General features: G+C 40.7%; 1 protein-coding gene across 1 annotated transcript; it reads right to left on the reverse strand.

Moving 5' to 3' along the window:
- Window positions 1-449: 449 nt before the first annotated feature.
- On the reverse strand, window positions 450-20,236 carry LOC131698871 (type 1 phosphatidylinositol 4,5-bisphosphate 4-phosphatase-like). The gene is made up of 7 exons (XM_058993493.1): window positions 19,930-20,236; window positions 4,598-4,761; window positions 4,084-4,190; window positions 3,779-3,890; window positions 3,606-3,658; window positions 3,328-3,418; window positions 450-2,949 (listed from the first exon to the last, which is right to left on the reverse strand). Exons 1-7 carry the CDS (start codon window positions 20,051-20,053, stop codon window positions 2,806-2,808), a joined length of 795 nt encoding a protein of 264 aa, XP_058849476.1. The 5' UTR covers window positions 20,054-20,236; the 3' UTR covers window positions 450-2,805.
- Window positions 20,237-21,502: the final 1,266 nt, after the last annotated feature.

Below are 21,502 nucleotides of genomic sequence, written 5' to 3' on the forward strand. Positions count from 1 at the left end.
TGGCGATTCAGCAAAACACTGAAAAAAACCCACGCACATATAAAGACATGAACGGCTTAAATTCACTTTGTTTCATTCTACATAAAAAGGTAACCTAGAAAAAATATGTATCTATATCTATATATATCTATATATCTATATCTATATATATATATCTATATATATATATATATATATCTATATATCTATATATATATATATATATATATATCTATATATATATATATATATATATATATATATATATATATATATATATATATATAAAATGAGATCTCTTTCAATTAGTATCTGGAACATTCAGGACCTGTATTCCTCAACTTTAGGGCTGAACAGCACAGACCCGGAATTTCTTATCAACATAAAACACATTATTGTTCTACAAGAGACATGGTGCCGTCACGTCAATCAATCAGGAATGGTAGAGACTGAGGCCCAGATTTATAAAAGGATTGCACAAAGGATGTTTTACGACTGTATAAAATGGCATTGAGGGTTCTCAATTTTTGGTTTGGATTTATAAAAGGCACGCAATGCATAAACACGCAATTAAGATGTAATTTCCGGGAGTGGTGTCTCTTTGCACTTTAGCCCTTGATACATATGTAATTGTGCATATGCATATGTAATTCTGGGGTTTCTGAGAGATTTTGCAAATGAGGTCTATCAAATATGTTCTTATGTTCTAATATTCCAACTAATTTATTAAAGCTGTCAGTAATTGCGGGCCTCATATTTTCGTGATTATTTTAAGAACTCTGAAAAGCAGACATAAAATTGCCACAATCAGACAGTGGCGACCCCTTACAACCGTAGATCCTGACGCCTGTACTGAGCCCAAACTCACCTACAGATGAAAACATCAACCAGACATACTTCAGGGGTGTGAATGAGCGCACATTCAGCAAGCTGCCTGGATCGCAGTGCTGGAGGTTTAGTTTTTATGAATTATAATTCACACAAGAGGGCAAACTGAAGTGTTTACCAGTGAATAGTACACATATTTGCCCCTTCCCGCTTCCCTTTCAAATACTTTTATAAATCATTATCACTCACATACAAACACCATTACTTTCTTGGAATATATATATATATGAATAAATAAAAGTAGGAAAGGCCAAAACAAATTAGTAATACTCTCCTATAATAAACTCCTAACACTAACGGCACCCTTACCCATGGAAACAGATCTCAACATTATAATTGTACAGGTCTGTGAGCCATCACATTTTGTAACATTTACAGATGAAAGATGTTTTTCAGGTGAAGAATGTGTTTTTGTGTTTCTCTGATTATCAAGTGTTCTGGGTAACAGCAAAGCTCAAACCTGAGCAAAAGTTTGACAAATTGCACTCTCAGGGAATTCTGTGTGCTAAGTGTGAGGTGGGCTATAGTGTCTGGGTGAGTTAGCTATTATTAAATATTTACCTGGTAAAGTGCAGATGGCCAGCCATAAACCTTGTGCCACGATAAGATCTGGCATAGCAAATATTTACAATGGGAATAAGTCTTTAACCAATCAAATGAATATGTGTACTTTTTTGTTTTCTTGTACTTTGTAACCTAATGCTGATTTGCTGTAGGGAGAGAACTGTATAAAGGGACAGGGAAGATGTATCTCACTAAGTATCCTTGAGAGGAGCTTCCAGTTCTGTGGTTGTTGTGACCAAAAGACAATAAACTTGTCAAACTGTTTAAGCTTGACCTCTATTGTATTGTTTCCGTGTTCTAAAAATATTTCTTACAGAATTGGCGTCACAAACAGGATTCCTGATTGCTCGCTCACCTGACTGCTGAGACAGGCTAGAGTATGCTGTGGCTTACATACTTACTGTGCTTAGGGTAAGGAAATGGAACACATTTTGTCTTATACGGTTTTATACAGCTTATAAGTGTTGCTTGCTGACTTAGATAAAAGCGGATCGACATATCCTGTAAGGGAAGTGTTTATATGTATGTATATGTATGTGTGCAGTGGACTCTGGGACTGTTCATGCACTTGATACAATGTAACTGAAAGTTTTGGTGGAAGATGCAGGTGTGCGTTCGGTGTTTGTAGCATGGATAGATTGGGCATGAGGAATTGTGGGGGCATGTTTGTCTGGGATAACTGCATTTTAATTTAAAGGGTGTGAAGAGGTTTGAACGTCGTGTTTTCAGATATTTCTTGGCAGTGTCCAGTGCCGATGGTCTTGAAGCTTTCATGCGGACAGTCTTGGGCGAGCGCTTGCATTTATTTTGCTCAAACCGGTTGCAGTGTATTGGGGGTATGAATGATCCTGGAGGCTGCTGTATATGTGTGTGTGTATATATATATATATATATATATATATATATATATATATATATATATTTATGTGCACTGCATTTTCTTTATTTATTTGTACATATTGTTGTTGTTTGTGCCATGTATGTGCTTTGACAACACTTATTTTTTCATGCTAATAAAGTCAATTTGAATTTAATGACAGAACAATTATTATTATTGAGATTGGCTAATTAACATCTCTCTCTCTCTTTTGCTCCATCCCTCCTCTCTCTCACTCACTCTGGATTTTTACTGTAAGGCACATTTGTAGCAATAGGCGGGTGTGTTGCCTTACTTTTGAATTCTCCTTTAACAAGAAACTTTTTATAATAATGTCTGTCTCTGTACCCCCCCCCCCCCCCCCCGCTCCTCTAACTCTCACTCTCTCCAGTTTAATCAGTATAGTTATAAATCAGCTCCTCTCTCTCCTTTTCTCCCACCCCTCTCCCTTCCACCCCTCTCCTTCCTCTTCCTCCTCCTCTCCTCCCTCTTTCCCTCTATGTGTAGTTCTGTACAGGCTCGCTGATTTTAATGCAGGCCCAGTAAACCGCCCAACCCAGACAAACCACACACAGAACCAGAACCACAGCCCAGATGGCATAGATCGCTCCGTACTGTTCAGCCTCCTGCCAAGTGCCAGCCTGAGAGAGAGAGAGAGAGAGAGAATAATATTTGCAAATATTATTATTCAATTACATTCTCTTTTTACTCCTGCTTCATCAGATGAAGGCTGTGAGCTGAAACATATTAAAAGCTGAAAGATATTAAAAAGAAACCATGAAAAGTGTTTTTGAAAACAGAGTTTGAGTGAGTTGCTCTATTTGAGTGCGGACCTTTCTTGACCTGTTTGGTCTTAATTCCTTGATATTTTTTGGGAGGTGACGCACCAATTCATTTGAAAAAGACTGAACTTGAGTCTGATGGTATACACCATTTAAACACATTCTAGAATGAAAAGATTTTTGGGTGTGGCCATGTAGCTCCCCCTGCCCCCCCATCCCTCCCTTCCTCCATCTCACCATTAGTCCTCCAGCGATGACAGCAAAGAAGAGACCCAGCATGAAAAAGTAAACACAGCGTTGCCAGGGGTAACGCCGCCCAATAAAGGACCTGAGAGAAAGACAGGGAGAGGGCAAAAGAGACAGTTATACATGATAACATGATTGCATTATGATAAAATGTGAGGCTCAATTCTGGACTGTGTAAGTGGCAGGGTCAATGTGTGTGTGTGCGTGTGTGTGTGTGAGAGACAGACAGACAGACAGACAGACAGACAGACAGACAGACAGAGACTTACACTTTCCGACAGTGAGGGCATCTGGCGAGTTTCTTCTTTGTAAAGTCAGTCCACTGAGACAGAGAGAGAATTATTATCAATCTTATTGATTCTTATTCTGATTATTATTACAGTACTTGTGATTATTAATTAGGATGATGAATATGAAGATGAAGATGAATTGTGAATCGCACCAGGAATGTGTGAGCGCAGTGTCCACAGCTCACTCTGGCTCCACAAGGCTGCAGCTCTGGGCTGACAGGACCTGAATCTGACTCCACTGGACCCAAGTTTATAATTCTCTTACTGAGACAGATAGAGAGAAAAGGAGCGGCAGAGAGGGAGAGAGAGCAGAAGAGAGACATAATTACATATGTGTGTGTGTGGGCCTGAATCTCCCTTTCTCCCCTCCCCCTCCTCCTCCTCCTCCTTCTCCTCTCCCCCATCCCCCCTCCCCTCCCCTCTCCTCTTTCTCCCCCATCCCCCCTCCTTCTCTCACCAGTAAGGACGGGGACAGGCCATTCTCTGTGAAGTTGCTTTGCAGATCAAGAGACAGTTACAAGGACAGCGCACATACTTCTTACCAGGAGGAGGGTTCTTAATGGGCTGAGAGAGAGGGGGGGGAAGGGAGGGGGGAGAATGAGGTATGGGAGAAAGAGAGACGGGGAGAGAGAGAGAGAGGGAGGGGTTGAAAGGGGGAGAGAGAGAGAAAGAAGGGAGGTTAACACAGATACACTGACTACTTTTCAGTACAGTAATAATTATAATAATTATTATTATTATTATTTATTTCTTAGCAGACGCCCTTATCCAGGGCGACTTACAATCGTAAGCAAAAACATTTCAAGCGTTACAATACAAGTAATACAATAAGAGCAAGAAATACAATAACACAGAAATACAATAATACAGACCTAGCTTCACACACTCATGCACACGTACACGCATACATACTTAGACACATGTTGAGACACGCACACGCACACAGATGCAAACACACACACTCTCCTCACCGTTGCCTCGTTGCAGACCCCACACTTAACAAGGTGCTGGTGGCTGTCTGCCTTCACACTAATGAGGGACTGACATACACGACAGTTGATCTTGGAAGTGCTGCCCGACGTCATTAGGGAGTAAGGAGGAAGGTCTTCCTCGATCGGGAGAACTGAGGGGAGGTCTGGAGAGAAGGGGAGGGAGACGGACAGAGAGAGGTTAATAGAGACAGAGGGAATGAGAAAGAGAGAGGGAACGAGAAAGACAGGTTAATAGAGTGTGCGATAGAAAGAGAGGGAGGGTGAGGGGGGAGAGAGAGAGAGAGAGAGAGAGAGGTAAACCAAAAAATTCTGCACAGACCAGATTGGCTGTGTGGTCACTGTGAGACAGAAGAACTGGAAACAGAGATGCACTTTCTCCTAAATTGCCATATACTCCCAACCCAAGATCATTTACTTGAAAAAATGTAAATTTTCCTCCCTCATTTCCCAAAAAGCCAGAAAAAATGGCAGTCCTCCTGGGAGAGGGACACACAGCCCCACTGGCTGACCAGTGTGTGTGTGCCTGTCATGCAAAACTGAAAGATCATAATTGGATAAGTCTTCACCCCCCTGAGTTAATACTTGGTGGAGGCACCTTTGGCAGCAATTACAGCTGTGAGTCTGTTGGGATAGGTCTCTACCAACTTTGCACACCTAGATTTGGCAATATTTGACCATTCTTCTTTACAAAACTGTTCAAGCTCTGTCAAGTTCCTTGGGGAGCGTTGATAGACAGCAATCTTCAAATCATGCCACAAATTTGCGATTGGATTTAGGTCGGGGCTCTGACTGAGCCACTCAAGGACATTTACTTTGTTGTTCCTTAGCCACTCCAGTGTAGCTTTGGCTGTGTGCTTTGGGTTGTTGTCATGCTGAAAGGTGAACTTCTGTCCCAATTTCAGCTTTCTTGCAGAGGGCAGCAGGTTTTCCTCAATGACTTCTTTGTACTTTGCTCCATTAATTTTCCCTTCTATCCTGACAAGTGCCCCAGTCCCTGCTGATGAGAAACATCCCTGTAACATGATGCTGCCACCACCATTCTTCACAGTAGGCATGGTGTTCTTTGGGTGATGCGCTATGCTGGGTTTGCGCCAAACATGACACTTTGCATTTAGGCCAAAAAGTTCCATTTTAGTTTCGTCATACCACAAAACTTTTTGCCACATGGCTACAGAATCTCCCAAGTGTTTTTTTTGCATACTTCAAACGGGATTCAAGGTGGGCTTTCTTGAGTAATGGCTTCCTTCTTGCCACCCTACCATACAGGCCAGATTTGTGGAGTGCTTGGGATATTGTTGTCACATGCACACTTTGACCAGTCTTGGCCATAAAAGCCTGTAGCTCTTGCAAAGTTGCCATTGGCCTCTTGGTAGCCTCTCTGATTAGTCTCCTTCTTGCTCGGTCATCCAGTTTGGAGGGACGGCCTGATCTAGGCAGGGTCTTGGTGGTGCCATACACCTTCCACTTCTTAATAAACGTCTTGACCGTGCTCCAAGGGATATTCAAGGCCTTTGATATTTTTTTATACCCATCCCCTGATCTGTACCATTCAACAACTTTGTCCCGGAGTTCTTTTGAAAGCGCCTTGGTGCTCATGGTTGAGTCTTTGCTTTGAAATGCACTACCCAGCAGAGGGAACCTACAGGAACTGCTGAATTTATCCTGAAATCATGTGAATCACTACAATTTAACAAAGGTGGAGGCCATTTAACTTGGTGTGTGATTTTGAAGGCGAATGGTTACACCTGAGCTAATTTAGGATTGCTATTACAAGGGGGGTGGACACTTATCCAACCAAGCTATTTCAGTTTTTATTTTTAATTAATTTTCTACAAATTTCTAGAATATTTTTTTCACTTGGAAGTTGTGGGGTAGGATGTGTAGATAAATGAAAAAAAACTATTTTAATGCATTTTAATTCCAGGCTATAAGGCAACAAAAGGTGAACATTTTGAAGGGGGTGTAGACTTTCTATAGGCACTATATATATATATATATATATATATATATATATATATATATATATATATATATATATATATATATATATATATATATAAATTATTATTATTTAGCAGACGCCTTTATCCAAGGCGACTTACAGAGACTAGGATGTGTGAACTCTGCATCAGCTGCAGTCACTTACAACTACGTCTCACCCGAAAGACGGAGCACAAGGAGGTGAAGTGACTTGCTCAGGGTCACACAATGAGTCAGTGGCTGAGGTGGGATTTGAACCGGGGACCTCCTGGTTACAAGCCCCTTTCTTTAACCACTGGACCACACAGCCTCCTTGGGTCATTCCTTGTCAATTCAACCAGCCAATGTCACCATACGTCACACATTTGGTTAAAAATCGGCAAAAAGTTAGTAAAAGTGTTTGTTAGAAACTTTGTGAAATTTGAGCGGTCAACTCTTTATAGTTCCTGAGATTTTCGTGTTTATACCTAGGGGGGTACCACCCTGCCAATGTTCTGTGAAAACACACACACTGCTTTTAAAGGCTAATAATGTTTGAAATAAACATGTTAGATACCCAAATTCACCCCCATATAGATTTTTGGTCAAAAATAAAATAAATAAGATCTGTTCCTCTCCTGCCCCCAGAGCAGGTCTGTTCCCTCATTCCCCCAGAGCAGGCCTGTGCCCTCATTCCCCAAGGGCAGGCCTGTGCCCTCATTCCCCAAGGGCAGGCCTGTGCCCTCATTCCCCAAGGGCAGGCCTGTGCCCTCATTCCCCAAGGGCAGGCCTGTGCCCTCATTCCCCAAGGGCAGGCCTGTGCCCTCATTCCCCAAGGGCAGGCCTGTGCCCTCATTCCCCAAGGGCAGGCCTGTGCCCCTGCCCCCAGAGCAGGTCTGTATCCTTTTTGCCCTAAAAGCAGACAGGTCTGAGCCCCTCCTGTCGAAAGAACAAGTTTGCCCTTGCATCAATGGCAGATATTCTCTCATCTCTGCCCCTAACCCAGTCTTATTTCCTTTTACCATGATGTCTAGAAACCAAAAGATTGTTAGGTTAACATAATGAACAACATTAATATAACCTGGCCTAGAATAACAGAATATTACCCATTTAAACAAAGTATAATTTCAATGTGAAAAAGGCAGACATGCCCTAGCGAGGGGCATGGGGCTCTGTTAGGGGCAGATATGAGACACAGATCTGCTCTCGGGGCAGGGGCACAGGACTGCTCTCGGGGCAGGGGTACAGGCCTTCTCTCGGGACAGGAGTGACAGTCCTGCTCTCAGGACAGGAGGGAAACAGATCTGCTTGTCCTTTGGGGAAGAATTACACTGACAAGCCTCATTCTGTATCAGCAACATTAAATAGCTTACTATGCATGATTAAAAAGCATGTCTGGGGCTTCCGAGTGGCGCATCCAGTAAAGGCGCTCCACGTGGAGTGCAGGATGCGCTCTATAGTCTGGACGTCGCGAGTTCGAGTCCAGGCTATTCCTTTGCCGACCAAGGATGGAAGCTTCCAGGGGGGCGGCGCTCAATTGGCCGAGCGCTGCCCGGGGGGAGGGAGGGCTAGGTCGGCCAGGGTGTCCTCGGCTCACCACGCACCAGCAACCCCTGTAGTTTGGTCGGGCACCTGCGGGCTTGCCTGTAAGCTGCCCGAGAGCTGCGTTGTCCTCCGACGTTGTAGCTCTTGGGTGGCTGCATGGTGAGTCCACAGTGTGAAAAAAAGCGGTCGGCTGACGGCACACGCTTCGGAGGACAGCGTGTGTTCGGCTTCGCCCTCCCGAGTCAGCATAGGAGTGGTAGCGGTGAGCTGAGCATAATAAAATAATTGGCGATTCCAAATTGGGAGAAAATAATAAAAATAATTGGCAACAACGAAATTTAAATTTAAAAAAAAAAAAAAAGCATGTCTAAAACCATCTTGACAAAAAAGAACCACTAGCAGCATTGTTTTTCATGCATTTAAAAATGAACTGTTTTAGTGCTCCAATATTTTCCCTTACCACTTTCAGCTGTCATTGCACCTGATAAATCCCATGTTTCATAATGGAATTCTTGACAACTCCTATAATCGAATTATGTAAATATATTCTGCTACGTATATTTTTTAGACGATACAGGTCATGTTCTATCTAAGCCTTTTAGTCCCGCCTTTGGCAAAAATCAAGTAACCAATCAGACGCGACACATTAGTTCTGCCCCCAGGGCTGATCTGCCCTCAGAGCAAAGTTCATTTCCAAAAACTCAACTGAGCTGCTTGAACGGACAAACTGCACGTGCACGTCACAACAGAACACCCAGCGTGGGCATGAACATGAGCACAGCGTCATCGGTGAAGAAATAAAACAAACTGGCATTTAAATGAAATTATTATTATCCTTTCGACAAATATTACCTACAAAATCCCTCATATATAACAACATGTACCAGAAGCGTAACCAACAATAAATATATCAATATAGACCTGCTGAATAACCTAGCTATATGAATAATCAATGAAAATAAACCCCCAATTTTAACGTTAGCTGTCTTTTAACACACTATTATGTTTCACTTTTTGTACCACGCACCCAAGCGAGGCAGTCAGCTACTGTAGCCTCCTCTCGAACCATGCACAGCTTCACTGCTTTCAAAACGTAGCTACTGCTGTTGCATAGTATTTAAATGCGAACCCCGAAAACGTTCCGTTAGCATGCCTCCTTCTTCTTCTTCTTCTTCTTCTTATTACTAATAAACAGCGAAGTGCAATAGATTATACAGAACAACCCATCCAATACTGTAATAAACTGTAGTACAGCATTATAAACTCTGGTACGGTATAAGGTTACTACACTAGATTCTGGTATCAGTTTACAACACTAACCCCGATGCTATACCTCCTACAAAAAGAAGGGAGGTCATGATTGTTGGGGACTCCATACTGAGAAACACAGCAAGTTCAGTTCGCAGTTTGGACCCCCTTACTACAACAGTGTGCTGCCTTCCAGGAGCCTCAGTCAAGCACATCACTGATAATGTGGACAGGCTCCTAGAACGAACAGGAGATGACCCGGTAGTAGTCGTCCACATCTTTACAAACAACATTGGAAGAGACAGGCCAAGATCCCTGCAAAACAAATTCAGAGAGCTAGGAAGGAAATTAAAAGACAAGACCAAAACTGTGGTATTTCCTGGGATACTGCCGGCGCCTTGCAAAGGACCATATGGACAGCTGGAAATACAAAATCAAAATGCATGGGTGAAATCGTGGTGCACACAGGAAGGCTTCACCTTTCTTGAACATTGGAGCACTTTCTACAACAAGGACTATCTATACAGGTGGGACGGACTGCACTTAAACAGAAAGGGAACCAATCTACTCGGAGAAAGGATCCTTCAGGCGGTACAGAAGCATTTAAACTAGAAAGGAAAGGGGGAGAAAACAAAAAAACAGAAGGGAGACCACATCAAAACAAGGGCAACAACTCAGGTAAGACCACTATTAAATGTATTTATCTTAATGCTAGAAGTCTCAGAAACAAAATGTTAGAACTTGAAGCTACTGCACTAACAAATAACTACGATGTGATAGGTGTTACAGAAACTTGGTTGTCTGAGAGTGATGGAGACGAATATAATATTAGTGGGTACACACTGTATAGGAAAGACAGGCAGGACAGAAGAGGCGGAGGGGTAGCGCTATACATAAGAAATAGCCTTGAAGCCCAGGTGTTAAATCAGGACAAAGAAAACAATGCAGAATCAATATGGGTCAGAATAATGGACACAAATTCAAAGGGCATAACAATAGGAGCATGCTACAGACCGCCAAATTCAGACGCTGAGCAAAATAATCTGTTGTACAATGACATTCGAAATGCGTGTAGAAAAGGAGAAGCCATACTAATGGGGGATTTCAACTTCCCCTGTATAAAATGGGAAAACCCAATGGGGGGCACGACGGACAAAATTGCAATGGTGGAAATGACAAATGACTGCTTCCTAACGCAATTTGTCAAGGCACCGACTAGAGGGGAGGCATGCCTTAATTTAGTCTTTTCAAATAATGAAGACAGAATAACTAAAACAGAGGTCAGAGAGCCATTGGCAAACTCAGACCACAACATGGTCTCATTTGAAATATTTTTTAAAACCCCAAAAGTAATGACTAAAGCTAAGGTTTACAATTTTAGAAAAGCAAACTACGAAGGTATGAAACAGAGACTAATAGAAGTAGATTGGAGTAAAATAGAGAAAACATCCACAGAAAAAGGGTGGCTGTTTTTTAAAAATGTAGTACTAGAGGCACAAAACAATTACATCCCAAAAGTAGACAAATCTAAATCTAAAACAAAATGGCCAAAATGGTTTAATAGATCAATTAAAAAAAATATTCAGCGAAAAAAGGCACTTTACAGAGCGTTTAAAAGGGACCAAAAACAAAGCACACAGAAAGAGTACTTGGAACTGCAAACACAAGTCAAAAAGGAAGTTAGAAAGGCCAAGAGAGAGATAGAAATCAATATCGCTAAGGGGGCTAAAACCAATTCCAAAATGTTTTTCCAATATTATAACAGCAAGAGAACATTCAAAGAGGAGGTTAAATGTCTAAGAGACACAAATGGCAAAATCATAGATGAAGAAAAAAAAATAGCAAATATATTAAATGATTACTTTTCACAGGTTTTTACAAAGGAGGAGACGGACAACATGCCCCACATGTCGACCTGTTCCTATCCAATTTTAAATAACTTTAGCATAACAGAGGCAAAAGTGTTAAAGGGACTAGGAGCTCTTAAAATAAACAAATCCCCTGGGCCAGATGAGATCCTCCCAATAGTACTCAAAGAAATGAAAGAAGTTATTTACAAACCGCTAACCAAGATCATGCAACAGTCTCTTGACACAGGGGTTGTACCGACAGACTGGAAAATAGCAAACGTAATACCAATCCACAAAAAGGGAGACAAAACCGAACCAGGTAACTACAGACCAATAAGCCGGACTTCTATTATATGTAAACTTATGGAAACTATAATAAGATCCAAAATGGAAAATTACCTATATGGTAACAATATCCTGGGAGACAGCCAGCATGGTTTTAGGAAAGGGAGATCAGGTCTAACTAACCTACTTGACTTTTTTGAGGATGCAACATTGAAAATGGATAACTGCAAAGCATACGACATGGTTTCTTTAGATTTCCAGAAAGCTTTTGACAAAGTCCCGCATAAAAGATTAATTCTCAAACTGAACACAGTAGGGATTCAAGGAAATGCATGCACATGGATTAGGGAGTGGTTAACAGGTAGAAAACAGAAAGTACTGATTAGAGGAGAAACCTCGAAATGGAGTGAGGTAACCAGTGGTGTACCACAGGGATCAGTATTAGGTCCTCTGCTATTCCTAATCTACATTAATGATTTAGACTCTGATATAGTAAGCAAACTCGTTAAATTTGCAGACGACACAAAAATAGGAGGAGTGGCAAACACTGTTGAAGCAGCAAAGGTCATTCAAAATGATCTAGACAGCATTCAAAATTGGGCAGACACATGGCAAATGAAATTTAATAGAGAAAAGTGTAAAGTATTGCATGCGGGCAATAAAAATGTGCATTATAAATATCATATGGGAGATAGTGATATTGAAGAAGGGATCTATGAAAAAGACCTAGGAGTTTATGTTGACTCAGAAATGTCTTCATCTAGACAATGTGGGGAAGCTATAAAAAAGGCTAACAAGATGCTTGGATATATTGTGAGAAGTGTTGAATTTAAATCAAGGGAAGTAATGTTAAAACTTTACAATGCATTAGTAAGACCTCACCTAGTATATTGTGTTCAGTTCTGGTCACCTCGTTACAAAAAGGATATTGCTGCTCTAGAAAGAGTGCAAAGAAGAGCGACCAGAATTATCCCGGGTTTAAAAGGCATGTCGTATGCAGAAAGGCTAAAAGAATTGAAATCTATTCAGTCTTGAACAAAGAAGACTACGCGCCGATCTGATTCAAACATTCAAAATCCTAAAAGGTATAGACAATGTCAACCCGGGGGACTTCTTTGACTTGAAAAAAGAAACAAGGACCAGGGGTCACAAATGGAGATTAGATAAAGGGGCATTCAGAACAGAAAATAGGAGGCACTTTTTTACACAGAGAATTGTGAGGGTCTGGAACCAACTCCCCAGTAATGTTGTTGAAGCTGACACCCTGGGATCCTTCAAGAAGCTGCTTGATGAGATTCTGGGATCAATAAGCTACTAACAACCAAACGAGCAAGATGGGCTGAATGGCCTCCTCTCGTTTGTAAACTTTCTTATGTTCTTCTTATGTTCTTAATACACCCTGATAAACTGGTACACTGATATCAATATGAATTACTTGTATATTTGTAATACATTTTGATAATGTATTGCAAGAAGTATTTTTTTTCTCGGTCAGGGGCAGCGGCTGTGTAAATGTTTCTGGAAACATTCGTCACAACACTGTACTTGGACTCATTACAATGTCCTGCTTTGGGTGAGTAAAAATGTCTGTGTGTGTGTGTCAATGTGTGTGTGTGTCACTATGTCACTATGTGTGTGTGTCAGTTTGCATGTGTCAGTGTGTCACTATGTGTGTGTGTCAGTTTGCGTGCATCAGTGCATGAGTGTATCTGTGTGCAGGGTTAGAAACTAACAATACTGTGCTGCTAGTCCAAAGGACCAGTACCTTTTAAACTTTTAAACCAGTAAACTTGGTAGGCCTGGTGTAAACTTACTAGTCCTTATGTGAAGTGCCGAACAACAGTTGGGGTCTGTGGCAATGTGCTCCGCCCCTGTGTGCATTTCTGTGTTGTATGTTGCGTGTGGTGTGTTAATGTTGGTGTATAGGCATTGGTACACGGGATATAAACGGGTCTGTGTTTCACGTGTGATTTAAAATGTATAGTTGTATTTATGCACGTTTTACTCACTCGGGGTTGGGTGTTCGGTGAGTAGTGAACGAGAGAGAGAGGAGAAATAAAGTTAAAGATAAATATTTATAACAATTGCTATCGCGTGCTGGTAGGACCAGCACGATACTTGTTTGTTTATTTACTCACCGTGTTTGTGTGTCTGTCCGTCCACCGTTTGTTTAAGTGTTAGTCCATTTTGTTTGTCGATTTATTTTGGAGCAAGTGCCGTGTCCTGTCTTCTGTTTGTTTAAACCTTTTATTTATAATAAACCGCGCAACAGCGCTTTCATCATTTCACCTCATTTCTCTGTGTATTCATTTCCTGGTTCTGACGGCACCACTCAGCTAGCCGTGTGACAGGGTCCCAAAAACAGGCTTAGATTTTATTTTGCTAAAAAACAAAACACCGTTATAAATTTAGACTAACATTTTTTTTTTTAACAAAGCACCTTCGTAAACATTCATACAGATCGATCAGTCACCTATTTGCACCTCGTTTCTTGTGTGCTGAGAAACTGCCACTGACAGCACCAGACGGGATGACAGAGGAAAACATTCTCTCAGCTGTGTCACCCTGCCGACCATGAAGCTCTGCCTGAAACTGACAGCGTTGACACAATGTTTATCTGATTGTACATTACGTGTTGCTATTTACAAAAATGCTGGCTGGCTATGAATTACTATCTATAATGCACGTACACATGCGGTCTTCACTAAAGTCCCAATTTAAAGACAGTACGTTTCACTGTAGCCCTCGGGATGAAATTGTTAGGTGGCTATTTAATTATTATTATTTTATTAATTAGCAGTGGGAGAAAACCGCTTCAGCAAGTACAGTAGAATCTGCCAGAACTGACGGACGCTGAATCTACTACAGATACTAATGAGAGCATAACAAAAACAAAAGAAAAACGAGGGAAACGCAGAACATTTCAAGAAAGCTGGGAGACTTTGTATAAATTGATTTTATATTTTTAAATGCTGCAGTAACAGTTCTGCTTTTGAAGCATCCACTATAATTTGACAGAACAGGTGATTTATTTGCACTGTGCAGAACCTTATTTTCCCCCGTTGGTGCTTGAGCCCCGGAGAGCTCACAGAATAACCACCTGCACCTATTGTTAGCGATTAAAGCCTGCGTTTAGAACGAACTGATTACCGCTCAGCAGTACTATATTGGTATAAGAAAAGTGTGTTTTAAAAAAGTAATTTCAGCTTCCAATCACTTAAAATATGCTGACGATAATGTAAACAACACCAAGCTACAGACAGCGAGTCCCAAGCTTTAAACGTGTTACTGTTTATAAATAAGAACTTAACTTTATTATGAATATACTGTGTTATTATGTTTTAACCAACATAATATGATAATGTTCTGTGACAGGGTGACTAAACGGTGACGTCACGGCAGAAGCAGGAACGCAAAAATACTGACACCGGGCACTGCAGTTCAAAAGAAAGAAATCGGCTGGCCGCCTTTTTTATTAAATAACAAAAATAAATAAAAAGGTTGAACAAAATAAAATCACCAACACAAAATATATAAACAAAGGTCAGGCTGGGCAAATAGCTGTCACTGATCCTTTTACTTTCGTTTTAGTTTCATTTTTGTTTTCACTCTTGCTCTCCTCGCTCTCTCTCATACACTCCTCTAAAACACCCACCCCGAGATGGAGAGCTGCAGGCTTTTTATATTCAGGTGACCATCTCCCGATTAGCAACAAAATTAATGTAAAAAACAAAACAATGTACAGGGCACCTCGCCCTGTTACATGTTCCCTATGGTATTTGTTTGTTTATTTGTTTTAAAAGGTTTAGTAAAACATGGCCTATTGTTTGACCTTGTTAGTACAACCGGCCCGCTTTGCTAATGACACCAGTCAGGGTCGTAACCCAGTATAAATCTCCACATTACTGTAAAATGACTTTACACTTACTTCAAAAGATGCAACGTGTTTCAGTAAATTCAAACGATAAACTTTGCATCCCGCGCAGAGGGAGAACACAAATGTAAAACATCATTAAGTGGGGTTGGCATTGCAGGGGAGATGAAGGGAGGTTTCAGTTCCGAGTGACTGTTTTCTAAGCATTACTTGTGAATTTTTATTCACCACTGCTACACCCCTTTAGAAAATTGACTTTCCTGCATGTTTTTTTTTTTTTTTTTTAATGTAAGATTGAACGTGAGAGTATATGTGTACATTTGTTTTAAGTACTCGCCCAGAGGACTACTGAGACACAGACATCAACTAGTCCTCATCAGATTTAATTTAAAGCGGAAGTTTCTAACCCTGTGTGTGTGTTACTGTGTCAGTGTGTGTGTGTGTATTAGTTAGTGTGTGTGTTTCAGTGTATGTGTTTGTGTGTCAGTGTGTACCTATCTAAGACTGTACAGTACACAATTGGATATATTTGACTGTATACTACAGATCCTATAATACGTGTGTACCGCTACAAGCTACAAGGCTCGAGAGACCCTGTAGAACTGAGTTCAGCAGTTTATGATGGTACATGAACTTGTTACGTACGTGTCTGCCTGTGCGTCTGTCTTACTGTTAGCAAGACTAGGCCTATACATGAATTACTGTACATTACAGCGCAGGCTGTCTTAACATTATACTAAGTACTGTACTTGCACTGTACTTTACTGTCCTGTGCTACACTCTAGTACACAACAAATTTATTTTGACATTGAATGAGCGCTATTTGTGTTTTTGAATTATACTGTACAATACAATACTGTACTGTAGGCCAGGGGTTCCCAAACTGTGGGCCGTGACTCATCCCTGGGTGGGCCGCGGAAGCAGTGATTATTATTATTTTATATATTAACTTAAAGTCGTGTAAGATGTGATGTTGCAATAATGTGAGCAACATAGCTTAATATAAGACAACATGTGGATGCGACAGCGTGGGAGAAGTACAAGTGGACAAGTACAACGCAGTTAGAAGCAGTTTGAAAGCAGGTTGACAGCTGCAGAAACTAAACTAAACTTCCAAAAAAAAAAATTAACATGGTCTTCAAGCCAGTAATCTGTGACAACTGCATGATGTGGGAAATCCGAGAAAACCCAACAGAGCTCAACCAAGTGTGTGTAAAGTTCTGCACGATCCAGGACTTGCTTAAACGAGTAAGTGTGTTAGAAATGGAGCTGCAGAAAATAAGACAGCAACAGGAGCTTGAGGTGGCATACCCACAATTCATGGAAGTCTGCACCCCTAGCAGACTGAAAGCCACCAGGGAGATGGAAAAGGGTCGAAACAGCTGGGTTCAGATAGGCAGAAGCAGGGGAAAAAAAGAAACTTCGTCAAACACGACCACCAGAAATCCAAACATCCAACAAATTTGAACCAATTTAGATGACCAAAACTAACATCAAGAAAATGAAAGGAACAACATCCAGGACCCTATAAACAGTGCTGGCCAGGCAGCAAAAAGAAGGGAGGTCATGATTGTTGGGGACTCATTGAGAAACACAGCAAGTTCAGTTTCCAGTCTGGACCCCCTTACAACAACAGTGTGCTGCCTTCCAGGAGCCTCTGTCATGCACATCACTGAGAACATGGACAGGCTCCTAGAACGAACAGGAGATGACCTGGTGGTAGTTGACCACATCGATACAATCAACATTGGAATAACAGACCAAGATCCCTGCAAAACAAATTCAGAGAGCTAGGAAGGAAATTAAAAGACAAGACCAAAATTGTGGTATTTTCTTGGATACTGCCAGCACCTTGCAAAGGACCATATGGACAGCTGGAAATACAAAATCAAAATGCATGGCTAAAATCGTGGTGCACACAGAAAGGCTTCACCTTTCTTGAACATTGGAGCACATTCTACAACAAGGACTATCTATATAGGTGGGATGGACTGCACTTAAACAGAAAGGGAACCAATCTACTTGGAGAAAGGATCCTTGAGGAGGTCCAGCAGCATTTAAACTAGAAAGGACGGGGGGAGAAAACAAAAAAACAGAAGGGAGACCACATCAAAACAAAGGCAACAACTCAGGTAAGACAGCCATTAAATGTATTTGTCTACATGCTAGAAGTCCGAGAAACAAAATGTTAGAACTTGAAGCTACTGCACTAACAAGTAACTACGATGTGATAGGTGTTACAGAAACTTGGTTGTCTGAGAGTGATGGAGACGAATATAATATTAGTGGGTACACACTGTATAGGAAAAACAGGCAGGACAGAAGGGCGGAGGGGTAGCGCTATACATAAGAAATAGTCTTGAAGCCCAGGTGTTAAATCTGGACAAAGAAAACAATGCCGAATCATTTTGGGTCAGAATAATGGACAAAAATTCAAAGGGCATAACAATAGGAGCATGCTACAGACCGCCAAATTCAGACGCTGAGCAAAATAATCTGTTATACAATGACATTCGAAATGCGTGTAGAAAAGGAGAAGCCATACTAAATGGGGGATTTCAACTTTCCCCATATAAAATGGCAAAATCCGATGGGGGGCACGACGGACGAAATTGAAATGGTGGAAATGACAAATGACTGCTTCCTAACGCAATTTGTCAAGGCACCGACTAGAGGGGAGGCAAGCCTTGATTTAGTCTTTTCAAATAACAAACACAGAATAACTAAAACAGAGGTCAGAGAGCCATTGGCAAACTCAGACCACAACATGGTCTCATTTGAAGTGTTTTTTAAAACCCCAAAAGTAATGACTAAAGATAAGGTTTACAATTTTAGAAAAGCAAACTATGAAGGCATGAAACAGAGACTAACAGAAGTAGATTGGAGTAAAATAGAGAAAACATCCACAGAAAAAGGGTGGCTGTTTTTTTAAAAATGTAGTACTACAGGTGCAAAACAATTACATCCCAAAAGTAGACAAATCTAAATCTAAAACAAAACGGCCAAAAATGTGCACTATAAATATCATATGGGAGTTTATGTTGACTCAGAAATGTCTTCATCTAGACAATGTGGGGAAGCTATAAAAAAAGGTCAACAAGATGCTTGGATATGTTGCGAGAAGTGTTGAATTTAAATCAAGGGAAGTAATGTTAAAACTTTACAATGCATTAGTAAGACCTCATCTAGAATATTATGTTCAGCTCTGGTCACCTCATTACAAAAAGGATATTGCTGCACTAGAAAGAGTGCAAAGAAGAGCAACCAGAATTATCCTGGGTTTAAAAGGAATGTCGTATGCAGACAGGCTAAAAGAATTGAATCTATTCAGTCTTGAACAAAGAAGACTACACGGTGATCTGATTCAAGCATTCAAAATCCTAAAAGGTACTGACAGTGTCAACCCAGGGGGCTTTTTTTTTACCTAAAAAACGACCTAATTTGCATCTGCGCTGTACAGAGTGGTAGAAAAAAAGTAGCAATACAAGGCTCTCTTTTCCCTTTGTAGGTATTAGTTTATATTTAAAAAAAAAAAAAAAAAAAAACGTTTATTCATAACATGCAAGGTTATGGGTGCATCAGACAAACCAGAGGAAATACAAAAACAAAGCAGTTATGAATAACACTTTGAATTATAAATGGATCGATGTTTTGGAATTATTTTTTTTCTTCACAACGTATATATACATTTTTACAAGTATTTGCAATTACAGCATCTGAGAAGGAAAATACGTATTTGATGTAGGACAGTTTTTAAGCAGCAAGTAAAATTAACATTTTAAAAACAAGATTCATACACACTCATAAGAATTTTATATAAATTAATGCTAGACTCGCATCAAGCTTGGGTTGAGTTTCTGTGTAACTATGCACTTTAATTCTAATAAAATGAAAGCCGTGTGTGTGTAGTTTGCGAGGCACAGCTACAGTAGCTGCTTTAAAACAGCGTTTTTTAGCGAGGCTTTGGCAATTAGGGCGCATACTCGAGTTCTGTGGAAACGAGGTATTGTTTTACTCAGAAGGAATTACTGTTCAGATATTTATGAATGGGGAAAATAAGAAACGTTTCCTTCTTTTTTTTGTTTGATGACGATGAAAATAGCTGCATTTCTAATGATGTTTAGTTGGACAGGTTCCTAATGTAACAACATAATAATAATAATCTAAAAATAAAGGTTTGGTTTTGGAATTCATTTTATTACTAAAACAAAACAAAAAAAAAAAAAAAAAAAAAATCCCACTACATATTCATTGTTATTTTCTAAGTATTTAGAAAATGTGAAATATTTTCAAATAAAATAAGAATTTACATTACGTTTATTGACAGTATTGACAGCTATTGATGTGCCGCAGTACCTAATACAACTGATCAGGTGGGCCTGGCCCCAGTGAAAAAGTTTGGGAACCCCTGCTGTAAGCTGCTGTGCTGTAACCATTACCCTAGTTTTATCGTGGTTAGTTAACAACCCAGCATCAGCTACACGGTACCAATATAATATTTAGGCGCTATATAAATGCATGACACAACAACTATTATTATTATCACTCACTCTGCGGCTGGCAGGGCAGCCCGTACGCCGCCGCCGCTGGCCCGGGCAACACTGCGCCGCTTCCGCCGATAGCTAAGTCGCTTGGTTCGTAGGAGAGGAGCGGGGATTTCTCGCCGTCCGCCATGCCTGATACCGGGACCCGCCGCCGCGGCAATAATAATAAAATAAACAATAAAAATGATAGTGTTACAAGCGGCGGATCAGGAGACCGCAGGAGCAACCAGGAAACAACAAGCTAGCCTTGTCATGTGATTGTATGTGTCTGTCTGGGAGAGCTGGAGGCGTTCACGGCGATCATTCTGCGCAGATCCTGAACTTTGGGTGCGTTCTTATAGCGCAGATTTCCTCAGTTCTGCACTGATATGCGCAGTTCACATAATAGTCCACAATGTGTACAATTGGGCAGATCTGTGCAGAACGCACTCATTCTTACAAGAATATTGGCTAAACAAGGCAGAATCCGCGCAGAATGATCTCTGAACACAGGGAACGCCAACAGTGTACTTGCAAGACGGACGACACACGCCTCACACCCCAAGCCGCACAGGGGAGAAGTTTGCCCCGAACTTAGACTGGCAGGCAGGTCTGCTATGGGGCGCCGTTTGTGTCATGCACTATTTTGCCCACGAAAGGGCTTTTGTGCACAAAATACATTACAACATGTATTTCGTCCCACAAAACGAAAAAACAAATGTATATAATATTGTCCACAAAAGGCAAAAGAGAGTTTTCATTTTGTGGACAAAATGAAATAAAATGTTTTCATTTTGTGCACAAAATACATTTTTTCTTAGATCATTTTGTGGACATAATGAACAGTCAAGTATACATTCTGTCTACGAAAAGCAAAATAAGTTTTCAGTTTTGTCCACAAAATAATTTAACATACAATTATCATTTTGTGGGACAAAATGTATATTTTGTGGGGCTAAAACTAATTTTGTGGGACGAAATACACATTGTGTAGCACAAAATGCAAATTCTGTGCACAAAACAACATTTTATGGGACGAAATACACATTCTGTGGGACAAAATGCTAATTCTGTGCATAAAATAGACATTCTGTGGAATGAAATACACATTTTGTAGCACACAGTGCTAATTATGTCCACAAAATACAATTTTGTGGGACGAAATGATAATTATGTGCACAAAATACTCATTATGTCGGATAAAATTCTGTGCCACAAATACAACGCGCAGTTTTCAGTTTGAATGTGGCAGCTTTTGCCCTTAGAAGGCATGTTTCCTTTGTGATGTAACTGAGGAGGCGGGTTTTCGCGGAGAGGTGTTTTATTATCTGCCTAATAGGCAGACCTGCCTGCCAGTCAAAGTTCAGGGCAAACTTCTCCCCTGTGCCCCCAAGCCCGGTACGCTTATAACTCCGCCTCTACACGGACGCAATTTCCAAGTCCTCACATTGATGCACTGATCCCAACCATGTGAAGTCGTTTTTTTTTGTTTACAGAATCTAGTTTTCTCTGTATTGTCAATGTCGTAACATGTAATACGCCCATTTTATTTATGTTTTTCAAATAATGAATACATCGACATTGCCGACATTGCGTTCTA

Source organism: Acipenser ruthenus, chromosome 20, assembly GCF_902713425.1.
Source record: "Acipenser ruthenus chromosome 20, fAciRut3.2 maternal haplotype, whole genome shotgun sequence".
In the NCBI taxonomy this organism is placed as follows: Eukaryota; Metazoa; Chordata; class Actinopteri; order Acipenseriformes; family Acipenseridae; genus Acipenser; species Acipenser ruthenus.

Bases quoted from the DNA above. Each gene is read 5' to 3' on its own strand.
- LOC131698871 (XM_058993493.1), bottom strand. From the start codon at position 20,053: ATGGCGGACGGCGAGAAATCCCCGCTCCTCTCCTACGAACCAAGCGAC. The intron at 4,191-4,597 runs GTGAGGAGAGTG...CCTCTCTCTCAG, and splicing joins GGGTCTGCAACGAGGCAACG to CCCATTAAGAACCCTCCTCC. The intron at 2,950-3,327 runs GTGAGATGGAGG...TCTCTCTCTCAG, and splicing joins TCATCGCTGGAGGACTAATG to GCTGGCACTTGGCAGGAGGC.